We start from the raw sequence: 16,411 nt of genomic DNA, 5'->3' as shown, positions 1-16,411 counted from the left end.
ATAGCTGCTACATTATCAGCATCATCTCAGCTGGGTTTGATGTCATTATCACAAACAGGAAGTAGTGTAATTATTAAGCGATTAGATGCAGTTTATGTATCTAATTAAGGATTATTGGGATTATTTTTCTCAAATATTGCCCTAATGGTCACAGTGAGGCATTCAGTCCACAAGTATTCCTAAAGATCATTTTCATGTGGACTTGCTCTTCCAGAGAGGCATAGCAAAGGCAGTCTTTTTGCTCTGTGTCATGGTCCCTTTGAAAGTAAAATTGCTTACTCACCTCAGGGCCCGCACCTGCGCCGAATCACTTGCTTTTGATTTACCCGAGAGCTTTCTAGTAAACGGGCCGTGTATCTCGAGAGAACACAAACGTTTGAGAGGGAGACAAATGACTGCATCTGCCTGAAAGAAACTGCTCTACTCTCTAAATCTTTTTTTTTTATGTTTGTTGGTTTGCTTCCTGGTTTTTTTGCCTTTGCATTTACACTAAAGGTTTTAAAATGCGGATTTAAATCACATCATCGGGGTGAAGCAGGGCTGCACTTTGCCATCTGATTCACCCTGATATCACTTCACCATGAACACATCCTGTGATCACCCAGGGCCAAAGGCTTCCCTGTTTCCAATAGTAACCTCCTTTCTGATTCTATAATGAAAGGAGACTGCAGAGACCCAGCTGCGATCAAAGGGCATTGTAGCCTTTAACCCTTTATAGCCCAGGAAAGGCAATTAATAATGTTTCTGTACCATTTACATTCACAGGCAATTTTCTGTGAAGCATCTTCTTACAGCAGAACACAGAATTAAAGTATGTATAAATAACCGTGACAGATGCTGGCTATGCGTGGCCTGGTGCGTATGTGCTGTAGAGCCTTTATAGTAGCCTGGTGCAGGAGGCCCTTAAGTCATCTCTTTTGGCGAGCTGGAAAATCTGATTTAGTAAATGGATTCCCTTTGGAGGCGTCATTACATGTAAGTCACCATAAAAGGACTCAGTGCAGTGTGTTACTCATGGATAGACATGAAGTACATTTTTATATCGACTTCACCTTCATTCCTATTTTACGACACAGTTTGATATGATTTGGTATTTTTTTTTTGTTTTTTACTGCGCTAATTCTATGATATAGAAAAATGAGAAACAGTGACTATGTTTCTCTCCACTGTATATCTGCCTTTTTTGTGAGGCTCTGGCTGCCTTTTGCAATAAAAAGGGCAAATGACATCAATGATCCCTTTTTTTTTTTTTATAAACGTAAGGTAATTGACTATTGCTTTACAATGTGGTGTACCAGCAGCAGAGAAGCTGTGAGAGATTGCATACTAAAATTCTGGGGTACATTTTGTCTTTTGGCTGAGTTGTTTTTAGATTTTAGGTTAAAGACACCACATGTGTGCATTGACTGCTTACCATCCAAACCCCTGCTATTTGATACGTGTTGAGCTTCTGGAGGGCGGGCGTAGATGGCGGGAAACGTAGACCTATGTATATAACAGTGGATTTGTTTACCGTAGTCTTCATTAATGCTTAACCTTCCGATGCATTCTTATAAAAGGAGTCAGTGTCAGGTGATAGCTTCCAGTGGCTTAACGGGTTCCTGCTGTTGTGCACTTGCAAGTGGAAAAAAAGCAGGGTATTGACGGGGGTGTTTTAGATTATCATTCGTTTTTTGCTGTTGTATTGGGTTCTCAGAACACCACTGTGAATGAACTATTAATCAGCTCAACTGCTGCCGTATTATTTAAGCATTTCTGCTAGTGACTGCCTATGTGATCACCCTTTGACCCCAGTTGAATAGACACAACCGCACTTGTGCACTTTGGTATCAGTCAATGATAAATAACACTTGGGGGAGAGTTGGGGAAAATGACAAACAACCAGAGTATGTGTACATAAGCGCAAAGGAGTATGTTGTAATATTGTCCAGTCAAGGTGTGACTGAGATCAGTGGTGACATGGCAGTGATGAAGTGCTGTCCTCCTCTAACCCGCTCGCCTCTGGCTCCTCCTTTGGACAGGTCAATGCTGAGACGACGAAGCTGAGCCATGCTGGATCCAAGCTCTCAGTCTCTGCGAGCAGCCACTCGTTGCCTCAGATAGCCATGAACAGCTGCAAGTACAATGGGGGAGTGGTAAGACCACTGGGCAGCCTGGCGTCGTCACGACGCAACCTGGCAGAGCACGACTCGGAGACCCAACCGCTGCAGACGCTGCACAGTTCGGGCCTGGAGGTGGTGGTCTCCAAGGGCAATAGCGATGAAAACAGCAAGGCGTCCAACGAAAGCCTGGTCGGAGAGGGCAGCGGAAACGGAAAGAAAAACAAGGACATCGGCTACAAGCTCGGCCACCGCAGGGCCCTGTTCGAGAAACGCAAGCGGCTCAGTGACTACGCCTTGATATTTGGCATGTTTGGGATTGTTGTCATGGTGACAGAGACTGAACTATCTTGGGGGGTTTATACAAAGGTAAGTGATGAAGCTGATCAATTAATCTTTCTCTTTAAAATGTGAAGTATAAATATGAAAGTATTTGTGGGTGTTCTGAGTGTAATACAAGGTGATCTCAGTTTGATGAAATCATGTTGCATATTATCCAACTCACAAACACCCTTCATTGCTCAAGAAAGCTATATTGTAACTACACACAGTATATCTTATGTAATTATGGTCGGTCACATACATATTCCTGCCAGTCTGCCAAGCATCATGTACATAAAATAACCTAGCACACATGCAGTATTACAGACAGGGGCTTCCAGTGTAAATGAGCTAATATGCTTTGTGTTTTACTCTTAATTAGCTCTGAGCTGATTATTTGAACATCCAGCAGTGTCTTTCATCGTGGCACTGTAGAACAGCACATAAGGAAGATGCCACAAGCATCATTTGACCTTTCATTGGTTTTGAGCTGACAAATTGAACATGGCATCTGCTGGTGGGTCAAACTGATAGCCTGTATCAAAACGAGTTTTTTTATATCAATTTTGTTTTTCCGCTTGACATATGTCAGATTGTTATAAAAGGGTGTCTTACTAAAACAGGGACTTAGTAATGACAGTGTACTTTGCATGTTTCCACACCCTTGGGTAGGATATACATAAAAAAGGGACCTTTGGGATGGCAGTCTTCAGACTAATGACAGGTGAATTAATTAGTTTATTCAATGTTATGTCACTAGGGAGGCTCAAAACAATTTCCCACATAATTGTGTCCTGAAAGACACTTGGGACCAGAGGTTAGGTGTGGGGAGACTGGGGGAGCAGTCTAGTTTCATTGTTAAAAATAAGTCCCCTAATTGGTAGGCTTTCTGATAATGAAAAAGAGTCTTTGCATTTATTGAGATGCCGACAGCACCACTTGTAATTTCAAAAGAGGATAATATTTCCCTGGTTTGCCTTAAGTCCTAAAGCTGTGCAGTTTCCCTCAGCATTTACTGCATCTCTCACATCTCTTTGCCTGGTGTTCAACTCGTTTCCAGCGCCTTTATTGTGGTTTGGATGCCCTCAATAGGGAATTGTTTGGGTGTTGGGGCATTGATTGTAGGAAAAGTCAAAATTGTCAAATTAGCTCATGGTAAACTCGCCAAATGAAGCGTAAGGAAAAGAGACCGAACTCACCATGCCAACTCAAGGCTCAGCAAATATTCATTCAAGATTACCATACACTTCAGATACAACAAGCCTAAATCTGGCATCTCAAGTCTGCTTCAAGAGCTTTTTTAAAGGGCTAGCTGATTTGCAAATGCTAATTATTTGCGACAGTAGCGTGTAAATAATGGGTGTCCCTCAAAAATAGGTGTTTTTAACACGATAGAATGGTTGAAAAAGAGATAGAATGGTTAAAAAGAGATAGAATGGTTGAAAAAGAGATAGAATGGTTAAAAAAGAGATAGAATGGTGGAAAAAGAGATAGAATGGTGGAAAAAGAGATAGAATGGTGGAAAAAGATTGCAGTTCATTGTGGCAGTGGCGCTGATTTACCCACAGAACCATTAGACCAATTAGTGTCCAAAACGCAAGCAAACCCATATTAAATTAAATTTAATTGAGAACAATGTCCTTATTTCCTTTTTAGTTTGAATCTAAATTGAAAACGTTAACGCATGTAACTAGAAAAGGACACTACATGAGAAATAGTAATGTGTGCTTTTTATGCTCAGTTTTTGCTTCCATACCCAGTGCTGTGGGCCCACCTAACACCTACACCTAAACATGTACAGTGAACCATCATTAACCCGTGGCGTGCAATGCTAACTACATGCACACCATATTACCCAGACAGCAGGGCTAAAAGCTAATCCATGAAGTAGCATTTCAAACTAAAACCCGTGGAGTCTGGGGAACAGTCTGCCACTCAGCTCAGTTCTGCTATGATGTATGGGCCACCCACAGATGTACAGCACTAGCATATAAACCATCCAATTCATCACATCCCCCACCAGCCGTGATGTATTCCAGCTCGTGGAGCGCGGTGCACCGGAGGGGGACAGCGTTGGGGGAGATAAATGTTTGTGCCACAAGTAGATTCCACATTTTACAGTTCACTCCTCATTGTACACGGCCGTATTTCAACCGGGCATTTGACTGTGCTTGGCCTCTTTCCAGGGAATACCGGCACGGAGCGAGGGTCATGATTCTGTCCCATGTTCTCTCTACACATACTGTCCATTACAGCTATATATCTATGGAGTAATGTCCATTATAGTTTCATTATGGATGGCATTCATCTAATAAAGTGTCAAAGGGGGGGGGGGAGTGTGGCAAGCTGGAGTGGTTCACTGCTTCAGGGAACTCAGGCCCCCTTGGGGTAAGCCATTGCTGATGCAGATGGTTTAGACAGCATGCCTTAATGGAGGGAAATTACTGTATATAATTTGTGTAAAAACTGTCAGCAGACTTGACTGTGGCTTAACGACCACCTATGTATCATATTGTATACCCGCAACATCCATACTAATTAGGGAATTCTGAAGCACCATAAATTAATTGTTTCATCTCTTTGTTTCGGGCTCTTATCTTGAGCGTATGTTGTGTGTTTTTATCTCTCTCTGCAGGAATCCTCATATTCATTTGCACTGAAATGCCTTATCAGCCTCTCCACTGTTATTTTGCTTGGTCTTATTATAATGTACCATGCCCGGGAAATCCAGGTGAGACTTACCAAAAGACCAAAAAACACTTGTCCTTGAAATGTATTCTTCGATTTATAATTATATACTATAATATATACTATATATAAGCTATAAAAGATGTGTGGAATTAAATATAACATATACATCTTAATACATCATAATAGTACTTTTTCTAAATGAATGTAAAAAAGAAAAAAATACAATATTGAGAAAAGGGGGGTGAACTGTTTTAATAAAAGTGCTCAGGTGAAATTCTGTGTCTCCCCCTCTCCCCCTCTCCCCCTCTCCCCCTTCCTGCTCTGTCCTCCCCGTCAGCTCTTCATGGTGGACAACGGTGCGGACGACTGGCGGATCGCCATGACGTACGAGCGCATCTTCTTCATCGTGCTGGAGCTGCTGGTGTGTGCCATCCACCCCATCCCGGGACAGTACGTCTTCACGTGGACGGCGCGCCTGGCCTTCACCTATGTGCCCTCGGTGGCGGACGCCGACGTGGACATCATCCTGTCCATCCCCATGTTCCTGCGGCTCTACCTGATCGGCCGCGTCATGCTGCTGCACAGCAAGCTGTTCACGGACGCGTCGTCGCGCAGCATCGGCGCGCTCAACAAGATCAACTTTAACACGCGCTTCGTCATGAAGACGCTCATGACCATCTGCCCCGGCACCGTGCTGCTGGTCTTCAGCATCTCCTCCTGGATCATCGCCGCCTGGACCGTGCGCGTCTGCGAGAGGTACGTTGCGATGTGCGATTCGGCCCTCCGCCGTGATCCGACTGGCTACCATCCACCCGCCCACCAATCTACCGACCACCCCTCCGTCTCTCCATCCCTCCATCCCTCCTCTTCTTAGCTCTATCCCTCTCCCACTCCTCTCCACCTCCACCTCTCACTCACTCCTTTCTGCCCCTTCAGGAACATGAGCAGCTACCGCCTCCAGAAGGGGAAGTGAAGGGGGAAGTGGTGGTGGTTGTAGTCGTGTCTCATCCAGGCGTTGATTGTGTGTAAAAAAAAAAGTCCTCTCTTTTGTTGTATGCTGTATTAGGAGTCTATCAATAATTCATGAGTGTCTAACTGGTTGTTTGCTGAATGGTTTGTTTTGGTAATGCTGAACAGACCCAAGGATGCCTATCTCTTCATCACGTTTCATCTCAAGGGGGATGGTGCAAATTTTAAACTGATCTCTGCTCAGCACGCAGAGGATTTGAAGCAGTGCTCATTTAAATCTTTTTACTTTGTTTTAACCAGAGGTCAGCTATTAAGATTTTGCATCATGTGGCTCATCTGGAATAGATTCATTAATTTCAGTTGTCATGGAGAGACGCGTGTGTGTAGGTGAAGTATGAAATGGTGAATCTCCTTTATTTAGTTGTTAAAATTCTGCTGTACGACTGCTATTTTCCGCGCCTGCTTTGCCTCCTGTGGTTTTCCATCTTTCCACCCAGCTACCAGTCACTACTTCACCTTAACCACTTTGCAGTCTTCACCATGCGTCACAAGAGGCCAGAGAGAAGCCTGTTTCTAGCCACTCTATAGTTGAGGTGTCACAAAATATGACCTCCATGCACTGACCCCCCCCTCCCCCCCTCTTCCCTGCCCTGCCCCTGGTGCCATCTGCAGAAGTGCACGCTAAAAGGCTAGCTTGCTTTCATTTCTAAAAAAAAAAATGTATGTGAGTGTGAAACGAACTGAAGTGTGTGTGTGCGTGTGTGCATAGGCGGGTGTGTGTACATACATTAAGTGTGTGTGAGTGTGTGTGTGTGTGTGTGTGTGTGTGTGTGTGTGTGTGTGTGTGTGTGTTGGTGTGTGTTTAATTCACTGTTGTACTTTCTATTTCCCCTCTATGCTGCTCCATAGGGATACCATGTGAGTCCTCGCTCTCTAGCCGTGGAGAACACCTACCATTGTTCATTGAGCTGGTGCCACTGCTACTCTCAAAGTTGGAGGGGTGGGCGTGGGGAAGCTACAAACGGCAAAAAAAAAAAAAAAAAACGTTGAAAAGAAACCATCTGCAAATGTGGCACCGTCCTCATGAAAAGGACAAAAGGATGTCGATGGAAAATGCATTTGGGCTCTCTCGGTCACTCTCAGCGTAGGGGAACCTTTTATTCGAGCAGCACTGTAAATCAAGCGTCTTTCTTTTAAATGGCTCTGTGATATAAAGGAGGAGGCGGGAGCTCGTGCTAAAATGGAGCAGCTCCTTCAAATCACCTTCACAAACAGGCCTCAGGGTATCTCGCTATTATTATTGTTCCTAAACCAATTATTAGAGACAACCTTTAGACCTCTGAGAACTATTTCAAGAATAAGATGTTAATCTTCACGGTTTTGGTGTATTTTTATCTTGTTTTTGACCTTACAACATTCTCAACATTCTTGTAAAGTAGAGTGAGTAGCAAATCCATGTTTCTGTCAAAGTTGTCAACATATTTCAATATTTTCATGACAAATCGCTCCCATTTTACACACATACAGACACACTTACACACATACACACACACACACACACACACACACACACACACACACACACACACACACATACACACACACACAAACACACACACATGGTCCATGCCGTGTGATCATGTGAGAAAATGGTGAGGGTAATGCTGTCCATTTTAGAACAAACTCTCAGGCAGAGGAAAGAACTGCAGTGAACAGTGTTATATAAAAGCTCTCCTTTGTCCATTCTGTGCTTCAAACATGGTTTGAAAATAGGCTGGGGGCTCACCTTTGGTAAACAATGAAGCAGCATGATGGTCTTCATGTTTACTTTTGTCAAGTAATTGCAAAGAGGTGTTACTTTAAGTGCTGCTGAGCGGGGTTGGCGAGGAAGGGGGCGGGGGGGGGGGGGGGCGGGGGGGGTTTGCTAGTGCTCTCTGCATCTATTAGCGTTTGCACACTGGCCAGCCTCAGGGCAGAGCGGTGTGAGACTTGACGAGCACGGAGTCCATCTAGAATGCATCTACAGGGTGGGAATATGGTTTGTTGTTGGGGTCTGGAAGATACATCACAAATGGCTGCGATGACAATGCCCATTACTACTCGCGCCATAAGCTTACAGGTGGCCTCGAGTCTATGACTATTGGATACGTGCCGTGTAATCGCATTTTCTTCTTGTCTTGTCTGTTGTTCTGTTCCTTGACATTTCTTCACATTTCCTCTAGAACACATTTGACAGAAGGAATAAATGCTATGACATGTCTGATGGTCATGGATGGCTAGCCGCCCAGGATTTCTCTCCTCTGGATGGCCTACATAGCTACAGATCACTGAGAGAACATGTGTGTGATTGTAATTTGGTCTAACTAATCAACTAATAACCAAATGGCACTCACATTGCTTTGACAGCAGCGCCCATGAATTAGTTGCATTAACGGGTGAGTTAGGGGGAATTAGCGATGTTCTACATTTGTGTGAACTGAGGAAACAAACCAATCATAGCACTCCCTTGATGAGCTCCATGACAGGAGGTTCATAATCTGTGATGGTATCCTGTGAAGTCCTAGAGAGACGCTACATCTCGCTACCTCATCCACTTAGTTCCTGGATTTAGCACTTTTACTTTCAGTCGCTCACTAAAGAGTGAACCTGTTAACAGCAGCCCATCAACACGGTCCATTTTAAGTGTCTCAGCTTGTCTGTCATTCGAGTGAATGTCATCAGTAAATATTCATACGTTTGTGATATGTGTTTGTGTGTGTGGGTGTGTAGGGTGGGCTGATCTGTAGGGTGGGTGTGTGTGAATGCTGCGAGAATCTGTGGATCCTAAAAATACCCTTGGAGTATTGGTATGTGAGGATAAATATAACATCAGACATTAAAAAGCTTAAGTCTTTGCATGCTCACAGGATTTAACCATGGTGATGTGACCATCTGATTAAAGTTGACACCAACTCTCTGTGGGAGAGGATAACTCATTTAGAAGCAGTTGCAGTTTCTAAACCCCTAAACCACGTTGATCAGGCAAAACCTCACATGATTGTATCTTGGTCATCTGCTGGACCTTTGGATTGAGCTCTCATCCCAAATAATTACATGAAAGAGAATATCAAACCCATTTCGCAGAGCATAATGATCATTAAAAAAGAAGTGGTGTCTAGCCCATCTCCTGGATATCTTCACTCTTCTGCATTTCAGTTAAATTCAGACTCTCGCCTACTGTGTCATGAGTATCAAGTAAGGTAGTACGGGTTCCCACTAAAAAAAAAAACTCTTGAAGGAATAGTCCAAACTTCAGCTGTTTCTGTTGTTAAACTTGAGCGTTTTGCATTTCTGACGGATTCAAAACACGCTTAGGTTGTGGCTCTCCTTCCTACCCTCGCCCAGTGTAGCGCCTGTGTCCTATCAGGGATGGATTCGGATCTATGCTGCAGTAGCTCACAACCAAAAAACATTCTTCTCGATTGATTGGGGAAAGACACACATGGGGCTTTCAGGGAAGTTCCTTAAGGTGGGCCGTCTTTGCCAACGCTTACAATTCTGATCTAAGTTGAAGGTGGTGCCAGCTCTTCTCCATTTTATGCCAGAACTGCATACAGTATATTGAGAGCTTTGAATGTTAACCCCACAACCTTACCCCTCTGTTCAAACCTGCAATGAGGCCATTTGTTATGTAGAAGCCCCCTTGTTTAAAGTTAGCAAGCGATGGACCTTTTAAAATGTAGGGAAAGAGGAATATCTTTATATTTTATAAACTGAAAGCAACACGCCAGCAGACTGGTATTGATTCATGTGTTTTTTAGCTACCTCCTATGAATGAGGTCAGTTTATCAGTGTAAGGCAGAGCTTTGGGCCAATTTGACCATTTTTGAAAAGGCAAGGAAAGGAAAAAATGAGTCCTGTTATACCCTCCTTGTAATGTCTAAAATGACAGGCCAGAGGCAGTTTAAGCTGCCCCCCTGTGACTCCATATGCCATGTTCACGATGTAGGTAAGAACATGAAAGCACAGGGAGATTTAACTAAAGTTAGTCTCTCATAGATAAGGTTCACATATGTGAACAAAAGCATAGTTGCACTCTTTAATTTATGAAATTTCAAAAGTGTCCCCTGTGAAGTGTTGCTTGCCTGACTTAGACAGACACTGACAGAGAGTTGGAGTGTAGAAAATACTTCAGTACTTCAATGGAAGGGCCTCATATAAGGAAACTTATAACTTGTCCAGCATTTAACTGAAGACAGCGAGCTAGCTCTACCCTGAGATCTGACACCAGCTTCAAAAGAGATCAGCCCCTTATGGTGCAATTATGACACTTATTTGACATTATATGTGATTCTGGATCTTGCAACACAGTTTCACTATTTTGACATCAACCACACTGTACAGTCAACATACGTACATAGGCTTTAGGCCTGAATCTCTATATATCTCGTCAGCTCTGTTGGTTAAAGCGCTGTAGCTGTTTGGTGGACTGCCCTGAGCAAAATGCCTTTTTTTAGAGTTTCTGGAGCTTCAGCACAGAACTGATTCTCTGTCTGAATTCTATTACTGACACAGTGTAGGGAATTCCAGATGAAGGCACACTGCCGATATTTGTGTTCATTGGGCTTCCATTTTGACAGCGTCTAAGATGGCTTCCATTAACACCTTCTAGGCTTGATCATTTCCCTCATGGCTCTCAATATACTGGACTTTTTTCTCAGCATGCAGGATGTGGAGATCTTTTTTTAAATGCCTGCATGGTATCTACTGCTTCGTTCGCATGTTCAAACTGGGCTTTTTTTTCCAATCACTGTCTGGTTTTGATAGGATACACTGTCTGGTATCTTTTGCTTCGTTCGCATGTTTAAAACTGGGCATACTTCCCCAATCACTGTCTGGTCTTAATAGGGAAACCGGCGGGTTGCTCTCACTCTCAGAGCATGTTTGCGGTGTCAGGCTGGGACAGAAATAGATAGGTCCAGCTAATGGCATGATACATCATGTGTGGAGAGTGAACTGTCTAGGAGGAACAGTCCAAGGAGGCTCCTTTTAGAGACCCATTTTAAAATTCCAACCGAATGCAAAACCATCTGCTCCAGGTGTCTTTAGCACCATTTCACACCTAATTAAATCCAAATTTGTGGCCAATGCCAATTTACATGGTGGGTCACTGGCGGTCAGACTAGTCATTGGCAGTTCTCTGGCATGTTAAATTGCTTGTGCCGCACTCAAAGAGCAACTAAGTTTGCTTTTAAATATGCTCACGTACCACTATAAGACCCATTATGTGTCTCATTCAGAGTGCACTCAGATTGTTATTAATTGCTCAAAGCGAACCCTTATCCCCTGGTCTCCTCTTGGACACATTATTGATCTAAGTGCGTAGCGCACTAGCGAGGTTGAGGTGAAAAGGTTGAAATGGGTTGTGTGTCTCCATCTTGGGCCTGTCCTCACTAGGCACAATGAATGAATGAAGCAATACATAGATAACTGAATGTTGCTGGATGTCCTTTTCGCAGGTCTTCTGTATGGATGCTTGCCATTTATGATGCTCAACAAAGTGATGGTGTTTAGACCTTTGTTGGGTTATGTTTGACACGATTGCTTTGGGAATGCTTTTGTATCATCAGCACTGTTCATCCTATGCTTGATGTCAATCACAGTGGATGCTTGAAAGTTTTCACCACAAATGAAACAAATGCTTTTTCTAGACTTCATGTCTGTTCTAGTCAAACATTGTTTGACTTGCACATTAATGACAAAGAAAACAGTTACTGGTTTTCAGTTATTTTGTAATTATACATAGTGTCCATAATACATTATGAAGGGTCTCTACCCTGCTGCATTGACAGCAAAATGTGTTTTCTTTTGTTGTTACCTTTTTTTCTTCTTGTTTTTTATTACACCAGTAGAATGTGTTAAGCGAGTTGAAAGTACAAGGATACTACATACTCTTGTAAAATGTGTTATCACATTTTCATATCAATTGAAGGATTTTGTGTCTGGTTACATCTATGACCTTCAGCTTCCCTGGCTACCTTCTCCAGTATTCTGCTTCTCACCAACCTTATCTTCTGTCTGTCCTGTCACTATACCAGGTACCACGACAAACAGGAAGTGACCAGTAACTTCCTGGGGGCGATGTGGCTAATCTCTATAACTTTCCTCTCTATTGGCTATGGAGACATGGTCCCACACACATACTGTGGCAAAGGCGTGTGTCTGCTAACGGGAATCATGGTATGTCTTCTTTTGCCAGCATTAAGGATAAATGAAAAAAGTAGTCATTATTTCATCACCAGAACATATAATGTTATAGATTTTGCTTGGGTTTAAACACATGCATAAATGAGTTTATATGCATAGCTTAAATCAGAAGTCTTTTAAAAAGAATGGTTGCTGTTAACGCACATTATAGATTCACAGAAGGAAGGTGTGGTAGTTCATTTGGATACCATAACAGACATGACAACATGTTTTCCTACAGGGAGCTGGTTGCACTGCACTAGTGGTTGCCGTGGTAGCCAGGAAATTGGAACTCACCAAGGCTGAGAAACATGTCCACAACTTCATGATGGATACACAGCTCTGTAAACGAGTAAGTAACCTAAAGCACTGGTCTAGATTGGGCATCCTAAATATCAAGCGTTTGGGATTCCCCTATTGCAGAACAGAACTGACTGTGTCTACTTTTCATTTTTTTTAACCATTGCACAGATGTTATCAGTTATCAGTGAAGGATTTGTTTTTTTCTCTCACCTGTTAGCTCTGTTACAGTCTAATTTGAAGTTAATTTGAAGTTGAATCCTTCAAGATTTCCCTAAATCAGCAGTTATGTAATTCAGGTGGTGTTATCTAGTTCTCAGTGATACAGTGTCATTGCATCTGAGGTCTTTGACTTTTATTTTGTTTGTGTGATTTTCTCAGTGTATTTCCATATTCTAGGCTAAGGCTTTTACATGACTGTCATGTTCAACCCCTTCCTCTAGGTTAAGAACACAGCTGCCAATGTACTCAGGGAAACATGGCTCATCTACAAACACACAAAGTTAGTGAAGAAGATCGATCATGCCAAAGTGCGCAAACACCAGCGCAAGTTTCTACAGGCCATCCATCAGTGAGTATGACTCTGCTGAAGTAAAGAGCACGATGTCTGCTGCTGACAGTGCTAAGGGTGAAGGTGATAGTGATAACTTAACAGGGATGGCGTCTGAAAAGTAAGATAATTTAAAGGTTGTTGGAATAGCTGAAGAGCAATTCACCTTGGAGAAATTAAGGGGTGGTAAACTTAATGACTTCATAGATTTATCTGTCTTCTTGCCTAGTTTAAAACAGAATTGTGCTCTTGCTATAAGCCTAGAACTATAGGGGTTTGTCGTCAGGTGGTGATTTGAAGCTGATACACAGTTCATCTAGTTTATGTGTGATGTGAGAGTTGTCTTCTTTCCTCCCCCTCCCCCTAACCCTTGCCCTGTGCTTGTTGTGAGAAGTGTAATAGTTCATCGTGACCTGTTGTTGTGTACTGAATGTTGTGGGGTTCTAAACTTGAACTGTGTTCTTGTTCTGTCTTTGTTTCGCTCTCTCACTGCAGAGCTCAGAAGTAAGTTGTGTCCTTGGTGTTCGCCCTTACTCTCTCCCTCGCATTCTCCTTTTCTGTATTTCACATGCATGAGGTCTGAATATGGGCACCAGTTTTAATTTACGACACACTCATGTTTTTAACTAACTCAAATGTTTCCATTGCTCTACAGCACGAATATAAATAAGAGCATTTTTTGTTCAGGCTTTAGGTTTGCTGTGCTCATACAAACACCATTAATCAGTGAGGTTGCCACTGTCTCCATATTAACTTGCACTCATAGCGGTGTTCTACTCATTTGTTGATGTCATGCTAAGGCAACTGAAGAGTAACCATACATGAGTCTTTAATGGTCAGATCTTTCATGGTCAGATGCAAGGTGATATGGAGGGTTTAGTTTGCTTCAGAAAGAATACTGGCCCTGTCCTGCATTAGAATACCTTATAAGCGTCTTTTGCATTTACACCAATAGATCAATTAAAGAAAGATTCATTCACAAATTGTGCTTTACTAGATAACATCTGGAATCTCTCTGAGTATTGAGAATAAAAGGCAGGATAGAGAGGCAGACGCTCTTTCAATCTCACCCTGGAATGCAGAACACCCTTGCCTGCTATTTTCCTGGAAGATATACGTATATACCTGTTTTCCAAAGGAGTAATAGGATACGTTAATATGCCATTCCCACAAGTTTTCCCTTTGGTCTCATGTGTGCCACCATCACAACCGTCTGCCGGTTCATGTGCCGTCATCCATGAATGAGGCTCCCTGACATTCCCTTTTTCGTTTTATGGTGAATGGTTGGTGGACTGCAGAAATCTGAGCTGATTCTATTAGCGTTTCTGAATGTGAAGCCAACAACGTTGAGTCGACTCTTTATGCTGCTCACTGCATGTGATGAATTGGCCCGAGAGGACTTTGAATGCTTGCATGCAGGTCAGACTCTCTCACCCACTGCCCTCTTTACAGCCTTACTGACAGTACTGTGTTGCTCTTCCCCGGTGACCCCTCCCCCCCACCCACCCAAACGTGCCCCCCCCCCCCCCCCCCCCCCACCTTTCCCCAGGCTTCGCAGTGTGAAGATGGAGCAGAGGAAACTCAACGACCAGGCGAACACCCTGGTGGACCTGGCTAAGGTAGACGTCTTAGCGTTTATTTGATGTTGATTCATGAGGTTTTTGTTTCTTATACTAAATCTCAGGGTCCATATAGTGGATATCGCATATCAGAATATCAGACAATGCAACAAGGCTTATCTCTCTCGGCCGCCTCTACATGTGTGGGTGTGTGGCGTTGTAGTCAGGTCATGTTTGGGTCTGTGTGTATCCCACCCTGATAGCAAATCTCTCCTACAGACCCAAAACGTGATGTACGACCTGGTGTCGGAGCTGCAGGAGCGCAGCGAGGAGCTGGATAAACGCATTGGCACGCTGGAGGACAAACTGGACTCGGTGACGGGCACCCTCCAGGCCCTGCCATGTCTCATCTCCCAAGCCATAACCCAGCAGCAGCAGGACCTCCTGGACAGCTTCATGCACCGCTACCGGCCCGCCTCGCTGGGTTCGGATCGCTCCTGGACCCCTTCTCGGCGCCGGAGGTCACCTTCCACGGCGCCGCACACCTCCTCAGACAGTGGCTAGCCCCGACCCGGGATGGGTACTGGCACTGACACTGACACTGACACAGGCGGAATCTGATCTAAAGCTGCTGCAACTCCAGCACAGAATCTCCTCCGACAAAGCAGACAGCCAGCGAGTACAACTGAGAACTTAACATCAAGAGACTGAACCCAATCATTAAAAAAAAATTTGTAGATTTATGGATTATGTTTTGGCCATTGTATGGCTGTTCAAGTTAGCTTTTTTGTAAAGCCCTTGTATACCAATGGACTGAGTAGAAGAGTGCTGGAGAAAGATCTGCGGAAGGGATGAGCCGGAGGGAGCGTCCAACAGAATGGTCCAAAAACATAGAAACAGGCAACAGCAAAGGAGGTGCAAGTCCACCGGAGGAGATCAGATCGACACACAGACTTCCCATCCATGAAACACCGATGCCGTGGTTTTCCGTGAGCCTAGGTGATGTGAGACGGCCTCGGACTTAAAGATAGCAGATGGCAGGAGGGGGAAGTACATGCCATTACTATTGCATAGGATATTTTACACAAAATGCCAAGTTAAAAGGATTCTGTTCCCTTGTTCTTTTAAAGGGAAAATGGGGATGCGACTAACTTTTTTTAGTTATATATTGGCATGTTACTTTTTAGTGCCTGAATGTATAAAATTGTGGAGGGGTTGTTAATTTACACATTTTTGGAGCGGGTTTTTTGTACACTGTTGATACGAGCATTGCATTCCTTTTTCAGATACATTCCTCTTCAGAGAACGCTGTCTTAATATGATGTTTACCATTACCTCCATTATGCAGTTTACTCTGTGTTTCAAAATCTTTTTATATGTTTACTAACTGACAGGCAAAGGAAGTGAAACCAACCGGTAGAGAGACAGTAAAGACAGATGTGAACAAAGAAAGTAAGAAAGCAAAAAGAACTAAACGAAAGAAAGAACTATAAAGGTAAGTGGAGAAAGGAAGGAAGGCCATAGAAATGTAAAGTAAATGATCATCCAATTTAACCTGAAACCTCATTGTCACAAATCAGAGCTTCCACAGGTCTTTGCATTCTGGCAAGGCTGCTTATTGTAGGCTACAGGAGTGCTCTTGGCTATGGTAGGCACAGATAAACCTAGCCCCAATGGCTACGGGAGTGCTCTTGGCT

At 43.4% G+C, this 16,411-nt stretch overlaps 1 protein-coding gene across 2 annotated transcripts; it reads left to right on the top strand.

Moving 5' to 3' along the window:
* Window positions 1-2,105: 2,105 nt before the first annotated feature.
* On the top strand, window positions 2,106-15,278 carry kcnn1a (potassium intermediate/small conductance calcium-activated channel, subfamily N, member 1a; the record flags this gene model as incomplete). Of its 2 annotated transcripts, none has more annotated exons than XM_080859686.1 (8): window positions 2,106-2,468; window positions 5,059-5,151; window positions 5,449-5,867; window positions 12,158-12,299; window positions 12,547-12,657; window positions 13,049-13,176; window positions 14,705-14,774; window positions 14,994-15,278. In XM_080859686.1, the coding sequence occupies 8 exons, from the start codon at window positions 2,106-2,108 to the stop codon at window positions 15,276-15,278; spliced, it is 1,611 nt and encodes a 536-aa protein (XP_080715812.1). The 2 variants fall into 2 exon arrangements, with proteins under 2 accessions (XP_080715812.1, XP_080715811.1); XM_080859685.1 differs by having other exon boundaries at window positions 5,056-5,151.
* Between the last annotated feature and the right edge of the window lie 1,133 nt (window positions 15,279-16,411).

Source organism: Sprattus sprattus, assembly GCF_963457725.1.
Source record: "Sprattus sprattus genome assembly, chromosome: 20".
In the NCBI taxonomy this organism is placed as follows: domain Eukaryota; kingdom Metazoa; phylum Chordata; class Actinopteri; order Clupeiformes; family Clupeidae; genus Sprattus; species Sprattus sprattus.
This window is presented reverse-complemented; position numbering and strand designations above follow the sequence as displayed.